Below are 21416 nucleotides of genomic sequence, written 5' to 3' on the forward strand. Positions count from 1 at the left end.
GAAGCATCTACACAACCTTCCCCCTAGGAAGCATCTACACAACCTTCCCCCTAGGAAGCATCTACACAACCTTCCCCCTAGGAAGCATCTACACACAACCTTCCCCCTAGGAAGCATCTACACACAACCTTCCCCCTAGGAAGCATCTACACAGCCTTCCCCCTAGGACGCATCTACACACAACCTTCCCCCTAGGAAGCACCTGCACACAACCCCCTAGGAAGCATCTACACACAACCTTCCCCCTAGGAAGCATCTACACAACCTTCCCCCTAGGAAGCATCTACACACAACCTTCCCCCTAGGAAGCATCTACACACAACCTTCCCCCTAGGAAGCATCTGCACACAACCTCCCCCCTAGGAAGCATCTGCACACAACCTTCCCCCTAGGAAGCATCTACACAACCTTCCCCCTAGGAAGCATCTACACAACCTTCCCCCTAGGACGCATCTACACACAACCTTCCCCCTAGGAAGCATCTACACAACCTTCCCCCTAGGAAGCATCTACACAACCTTCCCCCTAGGAAGCATCTACACAACCTTCCCCCTAGGAAGCATCTACACACAACCTTTCCAGTGCAAAAGGCGCTTCTGTGCCCTTTTTCCTTTCCTTCCTCCCTCCGGGCTTCCCATGTGGCTGAAAGGTGCAGAGTGAGCGCGTGTGTGATTTTCACGCGTGGCGAGGCTGCGCCCCGCGTCCTGGAGGGGGATCCTTTCCGGAAAGCGCTTGCGGCTCCGGCAGACGGAGGGATGAATAATTAGGAAGGGGCTTCCCTGAAATCCCTCCCCGAGGAAATCACCTGCCCGTTGAACGGGACGCGGCGAGGAGGAGCGGGAGGCCCTCCCGGGGCGCGGAGAAGGGCACGGGGCGGCCCTCGGCAGCCGGCGGGACTCTCCGAATCGCTTCCCCTCCGTCCCCCGGGACCCTCGGCCCCCCAGGACGCCTCCCCTCTCCCCGGCGGGCGCGCGGCCGACCCCAGGCCGCCCTCGTCCCTCCCCGCCCCGCCCGCCCCCCTCCTCCGAGTCCTTCCACCCGCGGCAGCCGCCGGAGGAGGCCGGACCCGGGCGAGGGGCTGGCCCGGCGCCCCCTTCCTCCGCTCGCGCCCGCAGCCGCCGGGTGCACGGTCCTCGGGGGCGGCCCCGCGGGGGACGCTCAGCCTCCGCCTCCGCCTCCGCCTCCGCCTCCTCCCCGCCTCCCTCCCCGCGGCCCCACCACGTAGGAAGGAGTTCGGATGCTCCACCCGGCTCGTCCTGATTTCGCTTCTCCTCTCTTTTGCAAGCCGGAGAGGTGGAGCGAGGCGACGAGGCTGCCAAGGCGAGGCCCGCCAAGTCTGCCCGCCTGCAAAGTGTGGCTCTGACACATCCTTCTTATGGAAGTTAAGTCAAAATAGATGCATATTAAAAAATAGCTCCGGACGTGGAGCTGCCACGGAGAAGGAAACCGGGGGAAAGAACAGCAGTAGGCAGAGGCCGGTGGCAAGTTTGCGGAACACTTTCTAGGAATTAGGTCTTTTCCTCCCCCTTCATCATCTTGACTTCTGAAGACAGAACTTGGCTTTGGATTGCAGTGGAGCCTGAGGAGAGGGGGTTAGACACACTCGAATAATCCCTCTGGCTGGGCTGAATTTGCGGGAATGTAGGAAGCCAGAGTGCTGGAAATACAGCAGCCTTTGAAGTGCCCTCTGCTAATGTGGATGGATCTCCATGTGCCCCGTTCAAGACCTCTGCACCAACCCCTTCTGATCTTGCGATTTGCTCTTCTTGACTTTAATTAGTAGCTAGGAAAGTCTAAACTTTGGACCTACCTCTTTTTTTGATACTCATTTTTGTACTTTTGCTCTCTGGGATTGGTTTCTGAAACAATCTGGATCCTTTTGAATATGTCAAAATGAGTCTGCTGATGTTTACACAACTACTGCTCTGTGGATTTTTATATGTTCGGGTTGATGGTAAGTTAAAAATGCTTTCATCTTTTTTGGCGCCCCCCACCCCCTCCAATCCCCCAAAACCATTTCTTTTTGAATTTGATGTGGGTTATAAATGAAATGACATTATGTCTGTTAGTCCGTTTTGGCCGGGCACGGGCTCCTTGGGGGCAGAGGTTTTATTTAAGTCTTTTGTTTCTAAACTGCTGGAAGTGGAACGTGTTGGTAGTCACCTATTGTTGTTATTGTTGTTGTAATTTACTTCACTGATTAAGGAGTTGGATAATAAATGATTGGGCTCCCGGTTTTGTTAGAAAAAGAAATAGTACAGTCAATCTCCTGAAAGAGCCTGATACTATTGTGCCTGCTCTCTGTTTGATGTTTGCTCTTGTGTCTGAACTTTGGCTGAGACGTTCAAGTGAAGAGATACAGTAATAGACACTCTAAGGAAGGTTCAATGGGTTAGGAATTTGAGACTGAGATCAATGTGTATCACCTGCGTGCCAGTGAATGCTCTCCTAGCGTTAAATCAGAATGAAGAATTTAGATCCTAGGGAGAAAACTGTCAAAAGTGAGACTGGGCGAGGCTCCACGAAGGGGGAAGCATCAGCTATCGGCTGGCCACAGGAGTGGAACACTTAGCTCAGTCCCCAGTGGGCAAACACAATGGGGACCTTAAACAGGTGCTGTAGGTGTCTCCCTCTAGGTTGAGTCAGTCTGTCAAGCCCACAGCATTCTGCCTCTGATTCTCTTGTCTTTTGTTCCAATTTGGTTTACTGGGATATTTTCACACGATGTCAATTTCCTGTGCGGCGATTGCAAAATCCTTTTTTGTGGCTTTTTTGAATGAAGAGTGGAAATAATCATTAACATGCTTTTCGGTTTGTATTCAAAAGAAAAAAGTTAAAAGAATATTTGCTATTAACCTTCTAGAGGCTTTCATTTTTATATCGATGGAAAGAATTGGTATAAGGGGAGTACTAGGTATTTTTTTTTCCCTAACTGGATTGCAGTACTTTAGGTTTTTAATTACTTACTGTACTTGTAAAGAACCTAAAGTGTATTAGTCCAACTGTTCGAACCATCACAATAGCTTGCTGCCACATAAACTTTCCTCCAGCATTTGCATTGTGGATGAATTCATTATTTGGGACACTGCCTGTTTTTGCCCATCTGTGGTAGCTAACTTTGTTCCTGGCAGCTACTGCTGCATAGAGCCCAATGTATTGGACTCAAAAAGGAAGGCTTTCTATAAACATGAGGCAATACAGAAGAGTTTACCTACTGTCAAGTGGCTGTTTTCAATCATGGACTACATGAGTACCTTTGCCCCCCAGCGATGGTAAGGGAGGGATGCGTGTGTGTGCACTTCTTCTCTCTTTTCCCAGTCTAAGCAGTAGATGTTTAAGATTTAATTATTGTGAATTATACTATGGCAACATCTATAATTATTTTTCATGCATTTATTTTTCAGTACATTAAAATACATGTACATTACCATAACAAAATAGGTTTACCTATTTGTCCCAGGTGTGTTTGATTTTCATGATAAGAAGACTGTGGTATAACTTTGTAAAGAATATGTCCTCATAAATCATGAATTTACATATCTCAACAGAAATGCATGTATAAACTATACATTAGACTACAAAATTATCACCAAGGGTTTTTTTATATATGTGTTTTTAAATCAGTGTGTTGCTAGGAGGAATACAATTAAATTGCTCAGTGGAAGTGACAGAGGAAATCAGAAGAGCTTGGTGTTACAGAATGTAATTAATATACCAGGGTGTTTGGAGATATATGAAACAAATGCAATTAACCAGCTTGCTGGAACAGCAGTAGCAAGACACCATTTCTGTCTGCCTTCCCTCCCTCCCTCCTTTCATTCCTCCCTCCCTTCTTTCTCTCCCTTTTATTCCTCTCTCTTCTTTCCTTCCTTCTCTCCCACGCCACCCTTCTCCTGCCCCCAAAGACAACCTAGAACCTTTGTTCTGATTTAACATTATAGGATAGCGGGGCAGTTTGTGTCTGGGCCACAATTATGCAGCAGAATTCATAGTAATGTAGTGAAAAATGCCAAAATTGAGGAGCTGAGACTGAAAAGGCAATGTTAAATTTTTTTGTGTGTGAAACTAGTTTTGTATTTAGCATCTGCTGTGTCAAAAGCAAAGGAAACCCTGGACAGTCTTACTAAATTAATATGTAAATCATACGTTTGACATTGGATTGCCTTTGGATACTTCAGAATGACAGTTTCTCCACGGGGATGCTTGAAAATTTGGGATGTGGACAACACTGCCCTCTAGGCTGTTTCAACACTTTGAGACTCAGCTTTCACATATACAGTGAAGAGGTTGGTTTGTAGGATCTCTAAGCTTTGTTACACTTCCAGGATTCTATGAATTCTATTTACTTATTCTTCTTAGAGGTGTGTGCTTATACTCCACATGAATTTCAAATGTACAGAAGCTTGTACCATTTCAAAGATATACTGAACATCCTTGTGCTAGACACAGATATTAATTTTATTCAGTGACAAATGATACATAGATTTGCATTGATATTTGCTTGGTGGGTTATTTATATGTGCATTTTTATAGTACATGAAAAATGTTAGAGTTTTGCCACCTCATAGAAGCTATGTGCTAATATTATTTATAATTTTTCAGTATTGTGTCCCTGTAGCAATCCATAGAGAGCAAATATTAAGTTAGTTGAGAACTGTAGATAAACTTTTCTATTTGGGATGTAAATAATGGTTTTCTTATTGATGCAGATTAATCATATCTAGACTTTTCTGTATGATCATATAGGAGAATGTATGTTAAGGTTAGCCTTTGTTTTCCAGCTTTTGTTTATTTTTGAATAAGAATAGGGTTTTGCAGTCATTTATGAGGAATTAATATGAACTGTGGCAACACTTTTACATGACATCTATATGCCATATATTACATGAGTCTGATAATTTTATAATACTTGTGAAAAGGTGTTTTAAAATGAGATGTTTTTCTCATCTTTACCCTTTAACTATTCTTAAATGAAAGTGGCACACATGATATTAGGGGAGATAAATATAATAAAGATAATGTATGTGCATAGCACAGACGTATAATCTCATAGAGGTTTATACATGTTGCTAAAGTGCTCTGTTTCACTAATGGGCTTATTATCATAGCCATATGTAGTCTATTTCAGAACTTAAATTGTATATAAGTAACCTGAAATGTGTTTTTGAAGCTATGCAGTAATACCACATTTGAATTGGCTTTGTTTGAATAATCTTTGATGCTATGCAACACGTGGACCATTAAAAAAAAGGATTTCTTAGACCATTAAACAAAACTATTGTAAAAAAAAAAAAAAAGTAACGATTATATAAAAAGAGCAGTTCTGGCCATCTCATCCCTGAGCAGCTTGTATAAAATAGCATGTTTGACAATAAAAATATAGATATATGAGCACATTGTATAAGTTGGGATACATACATAGCAATGAAGGGAGCTGATGTATGTGGGATGTGTGTGTGCCTGGTAATATCTGCTGAAATAGTTCCGGCAGTCTACAGGAGGTACATTTACTTCCCATGTGCAATTTGGTTTTTGAAGATTATTAGAAAAAAAGATTATCATCTTATTTACTATTTCTCCTTTTCCTCCTTTTTCTCCTCCTTCTCCTCTCCTTCTCTTTCTTCTTCTCATTCATCGTCTCTTTCCTTTTCTTCTTATTCTCCTCTTTTTTTCTTTTTTGGATCTAATGAAAGGAATTAGAGAAACACTTGAAGAGTGAAGAAGATAGATGAGGGTGTTTCCTGAATGATAATTTAGAAAATCTGCGTTTAAAGGAAAAATGTGAATAATATTTTACCTTTAGCTATATCCAATTGGGGTTTTGACTTTCTCACTTTTCCCCCACGATACTATATATAGCTTTATGCAAAATGTTTTGCATGGATCCTATCATTTTCCAGTTTAGACAAGTAAAAGTTGTCAGATCTGAGTTCAAGCAAACAGTGGAGATTTATAGAGTGCCATTTTACAGATTTATTTCTAAAGAAAAGTATTGCTGTGTTTCTTACAGGGTCTCCAGGTATATATAGATCTATCAACCTAAATCAATACATTGGCATAGATATTGCTTTTCTCCTTCTTCGTCTTCTTTTTTTTTCCAAGTGTGCCTTTATTAGCTGAGCCACTACTTGAGGTTCAAGGTCTTTGTGAGGGGCTTGAAACACCCAATTTTGGGGGAGGGAGGTGGGGTGGAGGGAAAGTATCCAAAAGAACTTCCTGAGCCAGCTGTAGGCTTTTCTTCTTCTTTTAAAAAAAAATATTATATAAAGAATGAAGGAATGATTATAAACTCTTTTTAAAAAATAAATACCTATCAACTCTACTATTTTAGCAGCGTGTTATACAATGATAGACGCATATAGCATCTAGGGTAGCATGCTTACCCAAAATACTTGACTCAACACAGTGTTGGAGTAATGGAGGCCTCAATCCTTAGTGTTTTGTCCTCCATTTGCAGCCAGTCCTTAGGATCTTCCACCTAATCACATGAGGTTTAAATACATGTTTGGATTGATGATTCTAAAATTGCCCTAATCATTGCATGGAGGGATATAAGATCCATAAGCACATAACTTGGCTGTTTTATATACTGTTGTATCTCCAGTGCTTGCATCAGTGCTTGACATACTCACCTGACTACTTGACATCTTTTCTTCATGTCCAATGAGAATATACAAAACTCAAGCCTAAGACAGAATCTTCTCCTCTTTCTAGCCATTCCCATCGCAGTAAATGGCTTCCACCATTCATAGGCTTGTCATGACCCCCAGTGAGGAACCATTTTTCACTTGTTCTCACAACTTGTATTCAACTTGTTCTCAGAATTGTGCAACCATCACAACAATCTAACTTTAAAATGTTTTTAATTACCCAAGAAAGAAACTATGTACCTTGTTCTACCATCCCTCCAACAACCACAAGAAACCACCATGCTACTTCTGCCTGTATGGATTTGTCTTTTCTGGACATTTTATATAAATGCAATCATACAATATATGATGTCATTTTGTGACTAGCTTCTTTTCTTTAGCATGACGTTTTCAAGGGTCATCCATGTCATGGCATGTAACAGTACATCATTCCTTTTTATTGCCAAATAATATTCCATATCATCTGTCCTTTGGTTTACTAGTTGATGAACATTTAAGTTATTTCCATTTTTGGCTATTATAGATATTGCTGCTTTGAACATCCACGTACTAACTTTTGTGTGAACATATGTCTTCATTTAACCCGGGGTGGAAATGCTAGGTCGTATGTTTAGTCTGTGTTTCACATTTTGAGGAACTGCAAGATATTTTCCAAAGCAGCTGTGCTACTTTACATTCCCATTAGCAATATATGAGGTAAATATTTTCTTTTAATTGATCATGGAAAGAAAGAGTTGAAGGGTCTTATGAGTTGGATATGATGGTTTGAAATGAAACAATTTTATATTATACTAATCTGTCTCAAATCCCCAATAGTCCTGATTTCTAATCCCTTCAGTGATTGTTGTCTTCTAAGTCTTCCTCAGTTGCCTTGTAAAACTTTACAAAGATAGTACCTCAGTTGAACTTGTCACTTTTAGCAGAGATCTCAGCAATAGTAAATATAAATCATAGAATGATAGCATCTCAGAGCCATTATAAATATTTGCAGCTGTATTGCACAACTCTCTTATTGGTTGGGCACATGGAGAACTGAAGCTTAGAGATTTTATGTGCCTTGTCACAGATCCCATTGCTACTTAGTGGTAGAGCAGAAACCAGACTCCAGGGATGCTTCATCTCTGTACCATGCTTCTGCCTATGAGAGACTGTTTCTGGATTCTTAGCCCTGGAACTCCTTAACAAGAATTCCAGGCTCTTGTTACTGAAAATGACCAGCTATTTTCTGAAGAGTCCATGAGAAAATTAGCTTGAATATGTTTAGGTTATTCATTTGATTCAACACATGCATATTGGCAACATAACTTGCTTGGCTCTGTGAAGAACATACTGACCTGTGAAAATGTTCCCACATTCAAGGAAATCATGACTTAGTAGGGAAGGTACCAAATGTTCAAGTCACTAGAACAAAAAAAGTAGTGTCTGATAAATAAGAAGTTTGAAGGTGTACACAGTATAGTCTTGGGAACTCAGAGAAGGAATAGGTGATTTCCAGCTGGTACAATCTGGGAAGGGTCAACACTAAATGGGTCTCTTAACATGGACCTTAGAGGAACAGTGGGATTTTGGTGGGCAAAAGGATTGGAAATTGAATTCCAGGAAAAGAAGTAACCAGAAAAATGGCATGAAGATGACAAAGGGGTGCTAAGGAAATGGCAAGAAGTCTAGATTGATTACAACATAGTTTGCCTGTAGGGAAGAAGGATGAGATGCTTATTGAAAGACTACTGAGCAAACACTACTGAATGAGTATGAACAAGTAATTTAACCTTTTTATGCCTCAGTGTCCTTACCTGTAAAATAGGCATGGCAATAATGTATATCTCATACAGCTATAATGACAAATAAAATAGTTTTAAAAATATAATGATATATAGGCCGGTCATGGTGGCTCACGCCTGTAATACCAGCACTTTGGGAGGCCGAGGCGTGTGGATCACCTGAGGTCAGGAGTTCAAGACCAGCCTGGCCATCATGGTGAAACCCCCTCTCTACTAAAAAAAATACAAAAATTGGCTGAGCATGGTGGCAGGTGCCTGTAATCCCAGCTACTCAGGAGGCTGAGGAAGGAGAATCATTGGAACCCAGGAGGTGGAGGTTGCAGTGAGCCAAAATTGTGCCATTACACTCCAGCCTAGGCAACGGGCAAAACTCCGTCTCAAAAAAATATATATAACGATATAAATAAATAAATAAATAAATATATATATATATATATAATAAAGATGTATATAAAGATATATATGGGCTGGGCGTGGTGGCTCACGCCTGTAATCCCAGCACTTTGCGAGGCTGAGGCAGGTGGATCACAAGGTCAGGAGGTCGAGACTATCCTGGCTAACACGGTGAAACCCCGTCTCTACTAAAAATACAAAAAAAAATTAGCCAGGTGTGGTGGCAGGCACCTGTAGTCCCAGCTACTTGGGAGACTGAGGCAGGAGAATGGCATGAACCTGGGAGGCGGAACTGGCAGTGAGCCGAGATTGAGCCACTGCACTCCAGCCTGGGTGACAGAGTGGGACTCCGTCTCAAAAAAAAAAAAAAAAAAAAAAAGATATATATGATGCCATGAACAGTGTACTTTATAAATGCCACTCAAGCATAACTTATTGTTATAATTAGTAGCATTTTTATTAGATTATTATTCCCTGCCTAGTATGAACAAGGAAAATAACTAGAAGAGGACGTTGCTATCAGACTAATTATGGACTACAATTGGGGTGCATGTTAGGACAATTTTAATAAGATTTTTCAGCGGTGAGTCTTCAGGTGACTGATTAAGAATTTTTGTTGCCTCTTAAGGGAACTTATCGGCAGCCTCACCTATGCAACTATGACAATTGTGCTATGACATGTGTGTTTCCATTGCATCATAAGCTGATTACAAAACACATGTGATTCCCAAGTGAAAGGTGCTACGAATGATGACAGTAAACAAGAGAAGAATCACACAAATGGCAATTTGTTAGCAAGTAGACCATGCTTGTCTAAGCCTGCATTTTGGCTCATGTTGGCTGATTTACATTTCATCCTGGGTAATTTTTACCTGGTGCTTTGATATAATGTACCGTGGAGATAAATCTTGTGTAAGACAAACTAAATAAACACTTTGAGAACCGAAGACCTAAGTAAAAATTAACATTTGGTATCCACTCACTAATTCTTTTTCTAGATAGCCCCCTTAGCTTCCCTTCATTTAGTATAAGACATTGAATCTAATAACTTTTTATAATTATCCATTAGTTACATTTGCACAATGAGTAGTTATGTATATCAGAAAGGATAGCCTGAATAAAACAATATCATTACTATTGTGGAAGTGACATACCTTTGGTGACCAGATCTCTGGACTGCACTGTGTAGCTTCCCTAGTAGATTGTTAATTGTGTAGCCCTAGAACCTTACCAAAAATGATTTCATTTGACTGTGTAATTTCCAAGGTTTTCATCAACCTTAGGTTCTATTATCCCAAGTACTTCTGTTTAATGTTCCAACATTTATTGTTATATCTGGGAACTTTTAAAGAAGAAAATTTAGCCTGGGCTCGGCACAGCGGCTCACACCTGCAATCCCAACAATTTGGGGGGCTGAGGCTGAAGGACGGCTTGAGCCTGGGTGTTTGAGACCAGCCTGGGCAACATAGTGAAACCCTGTCTCTACAAAAAAGAAAAAAAGTTAGCTGGGCATGGTGGTGTCCACTTGTGCTCTCAGATACTTGGGAGGCTGAGATGAGAGGATTCCTTGAGCCCAGGAGGTTGAGGCTGCAGCGAGCCATGATCACACCACTGCACTTTAGCCTGGGTGACAGAGGCCCCATCTCCACACACACACTCACACAAACTTAGGCTTGAAAAGAATTATCCAAAACCATAAACATTCATCTTTAAAAACAGTAACAGTCTATTGTCTAATATGCATGTAGCATATCTGTGTTTTGGTGTGGGTTCAATGATATGGCTATGGATACACATGACAGCCAAAATTAACTAGTCTTATGATTCACATCCACTCTCATTCATTAATGACCAGTGGCACTTAGGCTTTCCTTATCAACAAATGGAATTTTAAAAATTTAATACTAAGGAGACAATAGTCTTAGGTCAATGTGCTTAGTTTATGGCCGCTGTAACTAGAACCATATGCAACATGGAAGTTTTAGCTCAGGAGAGGGGGTTAACAGCCACCTTTTAATTTCTGTTGTAAGGATTGATGTGGGATCTCTTTCCCTAGACTTTGGTTCCAAGCTTTTTGGAAATGAGCTGGAGAACATGGAATATAACTCAACTATCCCATTGAAAGGCTTTTCAAGTTTAAGCAAGGAACACCCAGTTGAAACCAGACTGGAATTTAAGGGATTTGGCCCAAACCTCTGCAGCACTTATAACCAATTAAAATGTTCATAAGTGTGATTCAAAAAGGGAGAACTTTTGACTTTCCAAAAAACTTGAGTTAAGAGTTATTCATGATAAAGGTAAGTTTATAAGTTTTTATAAATCAAGGTTAGAGTCATACTTTGAAGTTTTATAATACATATATTTCCAAATACCAGCAAATGCTAGAATATGATTCAACTTATTTAGATATATCCAATTATTATAGAATATAGATTTCAGGGTTAGAGTAAATTAAGGGAAATTTAGAATGAATCTAGCAACAGGCACTCTTGTATTTTATATCTCTATTATAAAGTAAATTTTAATGCGTTGCCAACAGTTATTGAAAACCAAGCTTATTATTGTTCCATTAAATCAGAGACGGCATTTCACCTTCCTCTTCTTAAGTATATAACCGCTCGTGTATTCTAAGTACCTTTGAATGCCAGCAACAACAAGCTATTACTCAAACGCCAATTGTTTTAGTGCTCCTTACCCCATCTCTGTCATGGGTTAGAGTAGAAACTGAGTAGGAGAAATGTAACCTTTTAAAAAGAAAATGCCATTTCTGTTTCTTTACTACTCTAATAAAGTTACTTTCATTTAAAAAAAGAAAAGCAAAGAAAAGAAAATGCTAGGTACAACATTCTCACTGTTTGCTTTTGTGTGTGTGTGTGTGTGGTTTTTTTTCCCCCATGCAAAATTGGCTATGAAGAGTTAGAACATTTAATGTGGTGGTCTCAAAACATTTTTTTTTTGCATTGTAGTTCTTTTCGCATAATTTCAAGAGTTAAACAATAATAATGAAAAAATGTTTCAGGCCACACAGCGTGGCTCGTGCCTGTAATCTCAGTACTTTGGGAGACTGGGAGGATCTCTTGAGCCCATGAGTTTGAGATCAGCCTGGGCAACATGGTGAAACCCTATCTTTGCAAAAAAAAAAAAAAACATTAGTTGGGCACGGTGGTGCTCACCTGTAGTCCCAGCTACTTGGGAGGCTGAAGTAGAAGGATTGCTTGTGTCTGCGAGGTCAAGGCTGCAGTGAGCTGTGAGTACACCACTGCATTCCAGCCAGGGTGACAGAGGGAGACCTTGTCTCAAAAAAAAAAAATATATATATATATATATATATATATTCATCAGATTGGCACATGAGCCCTGCACTCACAAATCAAGTTGTCGTTCAGTTGAGGTTTGAGGCCTCTTTTTCTGCCCAAAACCAGATTTAACTGGGTTATTCCTCACTGGCTATCATGAAACATGTAAATAAATTTCATAGCTAAGTATGTTTTTAAGTGTTTCAGTCCCACCTTTCTGATTTGAAAGCCTGAATAATGTCAACTTTTAATACAAAAGTGAAAGAAAAAAGAATCAGAAAATATGTACAACATGTGGGTACAGATTTTGGGCAAATATAGCTCTTACCCCTTGCCTCCCACCTCCCTATATACATGGCAATAAGATATGAATAAACTGAGTTGTTTGATGCCTGCCCTCTACTCACAATCCAACAGCCAACTTGTATTTTAAGAACCCTTTCCAGGCTGTGAATTCTTATTACACTTTGCTGTTAAACTGTAGCACCTGTGATGTTCATCACTTGGATCTTATGAAACTCTCCAGATTTTTGAGGCTCTCAGTAAATGTGTCTCATCTTGGTAAATTTAAATTCGAAGTTTATTCAACATTTCTTTTCAGAAAGCAGTTTTTAACTTTTGAAGCAGTGGCTACACATGACATGCAAATAAAATGACCAGGCAATTGCTTGTATTGTCTGTCTGTATCAGGATTCAATTCTAAGCTTTCCAAACATGGATCTCTATAGGAGGTTATGCCTAATCTTTGCATTTGAAATGGTCTAGGAGGTGCAAGGATATACCTGGGAGGGGCAATCTCCCTGAACTATAAGGGGAGGGGACGAAAGAGTATGTTGGAAAAGTGAAAAACTGAACATTTGAATGAAGTGGGTTGGATTAGCATTTGACACTCAACTATATAGCAAGCGGACATGCTGATATTTAGTTCTATGGATTGTTAACATTCACATAAAACAGAATTATTTAGCATTTACTGAATCCTTTTTGATAATCAATTTGGGATCAAATGCAAAAGAACATGTGTCTGCTTTGTATGACCCCAGATTCTTCCGTTTTCTCTTTGAGCAGATGACATGCCTTCTTTGCTGACTGATGTTGGTTGCTAGGAGAAGTGCACTGGTTTAGTCCCTTCTTATCCAGCAGTAAAACTAAAGAGTGTATTGAGTAAGAGAAAGAGGCAGAACACAGTACAGGCCATGAATCATGACTGTCTCCAATATGTCCACTTTGCTCCCATTTTTTTTCCCTTTAAAAACTTTTGTTTTTACCAATGATGCTTTCTTTCAGCCATTATCTATAATCCTTTTGGAGCCTGAGGGGATGAGGGTTGCTAAAGAGAGGCTGTGCTGCTGAGAGTCCACTCAGAGCAATAATAAAAGCCTTGAGAGTTATTCATGGGGCCACATTAGTGAGAATGCCCTACTCAGTGAATAGCAGCAGTCAGCTGCCTTTGAGATCGAGTGATTAATACCTTCTGTTTTGAAGGGGGGAAAAGGCAGACAAGAAAGGTCTTCATACTACTTTGGCTATTTTGCAAATTAGATCTTACATATTGTCAAACCTTTTGACAAAGAAATTGCTAAAATATCAATACCTGCAATAGTCTTTTTTAAAAGCTAGTTTTTCATGAAACTGTTAATTGTGGCCACTGTCAAATAAAATTGAAACGGTAATAATATCCCAAATGAACACTGAAAAAAATCAGTTAGCCATTCTTAGATTTTGGCAGTCTTTATGATGACATCAAACTAAGAACGTGATGTTAGTGATCATATTCAGAATGTTATCTAGGCAGATCTATTTGACAACAGCCAAATAGCATTTTTGTTTGTTTGATAAAAGAACTAATTGCAATACTCTTGAGAGTTTACAGAAGCAGCTAATGAGAAAGTGTTAAGGGTGGCAGGTGTTAGTTTTCCATAAGCACTTGGATATGAGGGACAGTCTGTGAATTACAAAGAAGTTGATATTTATATATGTATGCCAGTATGTTTATATCTATAGGCTGGTTCAGCATATGGGATTAAAAAATGGCACTATTATAATCCTCATCATCTCTCCTTTTATCTTTTGATTATATTATGTACATGGCACAGTTCAAATAAAATTGCTCAAGGTTTATTAAACTTGTCAACCATCTGAGTCACACAGTTAGAAAAGCTTCTGGTTTTGGTGGCCTGAGTGTGGCAGCTAGAAAATCCAAGGGGATGCTTTGCCATACTGTTTTTCAACATGATTCCAACATTAAGCAGGCTGTTAATATTTAGACAGAAAATTAAGCCATGTCTTTGTTTTTAAAAAGTCATTCTCATTCTATTCTTCATTTTACATTTTAAACTTATTTTTTATATAGCAGCTTAGTCTGGCCCTTCTATATATACTCATGCTCATTCCAAAGGCTTTACTTTCATCTGAATATGAGAACAAACAACACGTTAAAGACTCTGTGTGATGCTTCCTGTAATCTGTTTTCGCTCTGTGGAAGTGAAGTATCTTGTTAAGAGGGGCTAATACCCAAAGGCAATCAGAGATAAAAATGTAACGATTTGGTGGGTGATGTCTCAAGATCAGCTTTAAGTGAGGTCTGATGTAACATCTTTATTAGTCATTTAAAAGAGAAATGATAAAGAAATTATAAATCTCAACATTGGAATACCATCAGAACCTCCCCTCACTGTCCCTGAAATCACATATAATGATATACAAAAATTTAGGCAGCAGAAAATATTAGTGGAGTAAAAACGAATGCTTTATTTGGTATATAAATGTAAACTAATTCTTCAGGGAAATAATCAGAAATCTAGAAATCTAACTAGAGGGAGAAGCCAGCAAAGCAATAACACTGAAAGGGCCCTGGGGATAAGTACAGGAGTTGGCACAAGGAGAGAATGTGATTTAGATTAGGAGTGTTATATCCCAGTTTAAAGGTCACGCGATTATAGTGCCCATTTAGGGAGGATTGTATCACTGACGAGGGAGATTCTCTTTCAATGAATGTGGCTTAAGTGCAATTGAAATACTTCTTTCATTTTGTACTTCATTGCCAGAACATGAGAGAGATTGTGGCAGAATAGAAACAAGGGTTAGTACAAAGAGAGATTCTTTAGGAAGATGCTTGTCTACTTAACACTAGAAAAGGAGTTTCCATTGGAAAGTTCAAATAGTTCCTTTTTAGAGAGAATATAGCATCTTCAAAACCAAGACCAAATTCACAAAGCCTTCCAAGAGAAATTTCTACCATCTGTCAGTATACAGCAAAGCCCATGTTTGTGTTTTAGTTCATTTTATATGTACTGTATTACACGTATTAGGGCTTAATTAAGGTTGGGTGAATTAAATTGATCTTTAATAGACAACTTGTATGCAGAAACCTATACAACGTATGCCATCTGACCCCAGATAAATTCAAGAGTAATATTTTCTGTGGAAGTCAAGGGTCTTCCCTCCAGCAGAAGAAAGTATTGGATGGCATAGAGAAGCACAGACAATGAATGACTCTTCAGATGAAGTATGTCGCATTTACCACGTTCCTGGTTAATAAGGATACTAGGTCTGATGATAAAGACTAGAGAAGGTTGTACAAGTGAGAGTCTCTGCTTGCTGCACAATTATATGTTGGTTCCTTTTCCCTAGTCCTTAGATAGAAATCGCCATTTTTTTTTTCTCCTGATGTAAGAGAGTGATAGAAATAGAATGGAGCCAACATCTTAGTAAAACAGAAGTAAAAACAAATTAAGATGGGCAGTGAGAGGTAATGGAGGCCAATTCCTAGGGCTTCTGATTGGTTTTATTTTGTCAATTTTACATTCCCATCAATGCTGTGGGGCTACTTCATAGCCAACATTTGAAAGCAGATGGGCATCCTGCCGTAATGTCACTGCAGCCAGTGACTGAGAGACGCCTGCACTCCACAAAATCTCGTGTGTGTGTGTGTGTGTAAAACTTGGTTAACGTGTCATTCATCAGTAATAACATTAGAGCCCTCATAATAAAGTCCCTACATGTTAATTGTGGAATTATCATGTAACAATAAGTAGAGAAACACTCATTCTTTAAAAAAAAAAATACCAGATACAAAATCTATTCATTTGGAACTCACTCTTCTATGATTTTTATTCACTACTTTTACAGTTAATTTTTTAAAGATTTTCTTTTATTCAACTTCCACTGCATCTTCCCACTAACATCAAACCCTTCTGCATCCAGTATTCATCATTTTGTAACAAAGAGCATATAAATATTATAAGGGATGGTCTTGATATTAGGGATGTCTATATAAAATCCATTCTACTGGTCTAGTGATTGGGCCAGTAAGTTGCATACTGTATTGATAAAAGGGCTTTCATTCTCATAATAGTCTGTGAACTCATTGGGGACTCCTTTTCTGGGGAGTCATGTATAAATGACGAGAACTATACAAAATCTCATGAGGAATTTATCATAGAAATAGAGGTGCTGGAAAAGAAAATATGGTAGACTCATACTCCTTTTTGCCTTGATGTTCTAACACGTCATCCTGTCACAGGATTTCTGCATACCTTGATTCCATGTGAGGGTTATAAAGAGTTAGAGAAAAATATACATTTGGAAGACTCATTTAAGTGTAATATATCCACATATAAACTTCCATGAATTGGATTGGATTATAACTTGTGTGATATAAATGTAACAAAACCACATTTTTGGACCCTGAGGAACTAATCAAAGCCAGAGGCTAACTTTATTACACCCATTCCTGATAGGTTTATTTCTGTAAATTTATATAACTACTAGATGATTTCTTACTTTTTCACTTCTAATTTTAAGTTTTAAAAGTAAAATTAACCAAAAGAATGTTTATAAGGTGAACTCTGGCCAAATGGTGATTGTCATAAAACGTAACTTTTTAAGTAGTTGTGAAATGCATTAAATTGAAAAGATAAATAGAGAAGTTGAACTGTCCTTACAAATGACTGCACAATACCAGCAATGTCTTTTGAGAGAGGATTTAGGACATAGTGTGTAGGTATTTATCTCACACAAAGAGAAAAATTTCCTTCCGTGGGAAAACATTAGATCATAGGAAGGCCTGAAATATCTGAGTTACAGCTTTGTGAAACCACACTCAGTCTAAACAAGTTACAACAAGACAAAGTCCTCAGAATACGAGGAAGGGATGATGACTACAAAGATCCACCACTGTGTTTCCCAGCTTTTTTCTCTAACGTAGCTAAGACTTTCTTTGATGAAGTCATCCTTTCTTGATCCATTTGTGTAAAAACTTGTCCCCCAACCACCTTTTGTTAAGGGAGGCAGTATTTAGCAAACTTGGTAGAGTTTATAAAGACCTAATTTTGTTGGATGAGATTCACTAGGATTAGACAACAAATTAAAGACAAAAATGACATATATTAGTAAATGAAAGATCCTGCTTATTATTACTATCTTAATTCATGCAGTGTTTTTTTTTTTACTTATAAGAAGACACCATGCTGTATAACATTCCATTTGAGATTGTTATGTTGGCAACCTCTTATTTCTTTGAAATTGGGTGGGCAATTCAAAAAAATTAAAAACAGGGTAATATAGGGAACTGAGCATTTAGGAAAAAATTGTATATTTGGTGTAAATTTCATAGTTTTAAATCCACAGATAACTCAAAACTCAGACACAAGACATATAATATTTTGGCAATTTGTTTTAAGGCTGTAACTTTTTTTCAAATGTATTATTGCTTAATATTTCTAACATGAAACCTAAGGTGCTTGAATTAAGGCCATGTCATAATCCAGGGAAGATGTTTTATAAATCAAGGAATTGACGTGTAATATATACATATACACAGATGAATATATACATGTCACACATATACATACATATGTCTATGCATGCGTACATACATATAATTTTGTAAAAAAACGACCAAGTTCATAGAAATGCCATTTGACCCAGCGATCCCATTACTGGGTATATACCCAAAGGACTATAAATCATGCTGCTATAAAGACACATATGCACACATATGTTTATTGCAGCACTATTCACAATAGCAAAGACTTGGAACCAACCCAAATGTCCATCAAGGATAGACTGGATTAAGAAAATGTGGCACATATACACCATGGAATACTATGCAGCCATAAAAAAAGATGGGTTCATGTCCTTTGTAGGGAAATGGATGAAGCTGGAAACCATTATTCTGAGCAAACTATTGCAAGGACAGAAAACCAAACACCACATGTTCTCACTCGCAGGTGGGAATTGAACAATGACAACACTTGGACACAGGATGGGGAACATCACACCCCGGGGCCTGTTGTGGGGTGGGGGGAGCGGGGAGGGATAGCATTAGGAGCTGTACCTAATGTAAATGACGAGTTAATGGGTGCAGCACACCAACATGGCACATGTATACATATGTAACTAACCTGCATGTTGTGCACATGTACCCTAGAACGTAAGGTATATATATTAAAAAAAGACCAAGTTCAAAGGCTTTGGCACGTCTGTCTTTTAGTCATTGCATTTTTGTGAGTTGATTACTAATGTGGAAGCTATACTTTTCAGATTCCAGAGGATTTTTTTTTTTTTTTTTTTTTTGAGATGGAGTCTCGCTCTGTTGCCAGGCTGGAGTGCAGTGGCATGATCTCGGCTCACTGCAACCTCTGCCTCCTTGGTTCAAGTGATTCTCATGCCTCAGCCTCCCGAGTAGCTGGGATTATAGGCATGTGCCACCACACCCAGCTAATTTTTGTATTTTTAGTAGAGATGGGGTTTCACCATGTTGACCAGGATGGTCTCGATCTCTTGACCTCGTGATCTGCCCACCTTGACCTCCCAAAGTGTTGGGATTACAGGTGTGAGCCACCGCGTCCTGGCAAGATATTTTAAAAAATATGTGGCTGACGGGTTGATAGGTGCATCAAACCACCATGACACATGTATACCTGTGTAACAAAGCTGCACGTTCTGCACATGTATCCAAAACTTAAAGTAAAATTTAAAAAAAAGAAAGAAAAATATGTGGCTGGATTTTGAACGTTAATGTTATTTGGGGTGTATGTGTTTTTTTTTTTTCATTAAAAAGGAGAATACTCAGATGTTTTCCCAATTGTTATTAAGAAAATTCTTAGATTATTGGGATAACAAAGGTCTTCAAAGTCTTTCACTAAGCTTCCAAGTATCACCTGAATAAAATAGGTGAATAGAAAACTGAGCTTAGATATTTTTTGCTTGATAGCCATCTAGTTTTATTCAGTTGCCTTGAGACAAAAAATGGAAATTGAAAAGTATAATACACTAATGTTTAGTTACCTGGAAAGTTCCAGCTAAATATAAGTAATATTCACAATAGCCTGCTATTGTAATTTTAAATAAAAGATTATTGTGTGCCATCTGGAATAACCTGTGCACCTCTTCTGTAACTTTCCTGCTCCTGTGAGGGTTAATAAAGATCTCAAGTGATATTTTCAGTATGCTTCAAAAAGTAATTGAAAAAATGCACCTATGAAATATATCACTAACATATAGTTGCTTTTATTTTTATTTGTTTATTTGTTTTTGAGATAGGGTCTCACTCCTCTCGCCCAGGCTGGAGTATAGTGGTGCAATCTTGGCTCACTGCAGCCTTGACTTCCTGGGCTCAGGTGGTCCTCCCACTTCAGCTTGAGTAGCTGGGATTATAGGCCTGCACCACTACACTTGGCTAATTTTTTTTTTTGTATTTTTTATAGAGATGGGGTTTCACCATGTTGCCCAGGCTGGTCTCCAACTCCTGGGCTCAAGCGATCCACCCACCTCGACCTCCCAAAGTACTGGGATTACAGAGGCGAGCCACCACACCTGGACTTAGTTGCTTTTTAATTGCATGCTGTTTTACTATTTCCAAGTTTTTGACCATTATTGTTAATTAGTTAGATGGTAGCACACAATCACATGTATATATTAATTCATTAGAATGTATTTACTGAGCATCTGCAATGTGCTGAATACTTGTAAAAGTGTGGTGAGTTTTTACTTTGGTGAGAAAGACAAATAATCGTGCTGAATATGTTTATACCTGTCATTGAATTTTTAAGTATTGTGAAAGAAAAATATAGGGTGTCATAAGCAGATTATAAAATCTATGAAATTTAGATTTTTGTGCCTGGAGAACTCCCTGGGGAAGTAACAATTATGTTGAGGACTGGAGATAGCTATGTGAAGAGTGAGATCTGAAAAAAGAATTCTAGGTAGAAGGAAGGTCCCGAAGGGGACAGGGATTGGAGTCCCTTTGAAAGCCTGGAAGAAAGTCAAGTGGCTGGTAAAGCTGCCAGCAATGAAAGGTGGAAGAAGTCTGGGCTGGATGACACAGATTATGTAGGTAATGATAAAAGAAAAATGTAAGTACATTTAAATTTCAAGCAGTGTATTTGAACATTTGAGGATTCATGATTTGGAGTAGCACTAGCCTATAAGGCATAAAATTTCACTGAGAAGGGCAAGAGAGGAATCTTTTATAAAGTGTTCACATAAGCAAGACAAAGAAAACAATTTTGGTTACAGTGGAAAGACCCTATTTAAAGGTTAGTTGGTGGTTTCTGATTGGTAGTTTCTAGTTTCAATCTACTATTGATATTGGGCTTTGATTTATTGATGTGGGAATTTAAATTGCCAGAGACACCCCAGTTTAATAGTTTCCCAATTACAATTTTTTTAATTGTCTCCTTTTGATCAGCCTCTCATTTATGAGAGATTGACCAAAGTTTGGGCATAAGCATCACTCTCTGTCACTGTCTTGGCTGGGTTGTCTTTATCTCAGTGTAAAACTCATAAGTCATGACATCAGGCTCATTGAAGAAAGGTTCTTATTTTTGCTTATCTCATTTTTGTTGCTCTAATCACAGTGAGACGATCTGGCATACCGTTGATGGCTGCACACATACATTTGAGACCCTTCAGAGTATATACTATACCAGGGGGATTACAGTGGTTACTATCAGGAGAATAATACCAAGAGACTGAAGTATGCGCCTCAGCCAAGGTCATCACAAATCAAACCAACTAGTATTTCTATGGAAATAAAAGAAAAATAAAGACCAATGACTAGAGCAAACTATAAATTCAGTCTCTGAGTCCAGAGGGTAATTAGTCAAGACTTCTAGATTTGAGTTCAAATAATGTTTTCCTGGTTTGCAGTTTGAGTGTCTTTGGTTATAGCATTGGGTGTTTTGGTGAACTCCTGGAGTCATGCACACATCAGGAATGAGGGTTGTCCTCTGAAATTATACCAGGCTACCCATTCCAGCTCATGGCATTTCAGGAACAGAGGAGTTCTT

The 21416-nt window shown here is 38.9% G+C and overlaps 1 protein-coding gene across 23 annotated transcripts in view; it reads left to right on the forward strand.

Annotated features, from left to right (window-relative positions):
- Positions 1-1129: 1129 nt before the first annotated feature.
- The window catches only part of ROBO2 (roundabout guidance receptor 2), a 609610-nt gene continuing 589323 nt past the window's right edge, over positions 1130-21416 (forward strand). For 9 of the 23 annotated variants that reach the window (XM_054551653.2, XM_054551655.2, XM_054551647.2 and 6 more), the window contains exon 1: positions 1133-1954. In XM_054551653.2, the coding sequence (XP_054407628.1) occupies positions 1894-1954 (61 nt within the window). In that variant the 5' untranslated portion in view covers positions 1133-1893. Of the gene's footprint in view, positions 1955-21416 lie in introns of all 23 variants that reach the window. The other 14 variants (XM_054551641.2, XM_024244816.3, XM_054551639.2 and 11 more) reach the window with 4 other exon arrangements.

This window comes from Pongo abelii, chromosome 2, assembly GCF_028885655.2.
Source record: "Pongo abelii isolate AG06213 chromosome 2, NHGRI_mPonAbe1-v2.0_pri, whole genome shotgun sequence".
In the NCBI taxonomy this organism is placed as follows: domain Eukaryota; kingdom Metazoa; phylum Chordata; class Mammalia; order Primates; family Hominidae; genus Pongo; species Pongo abelii.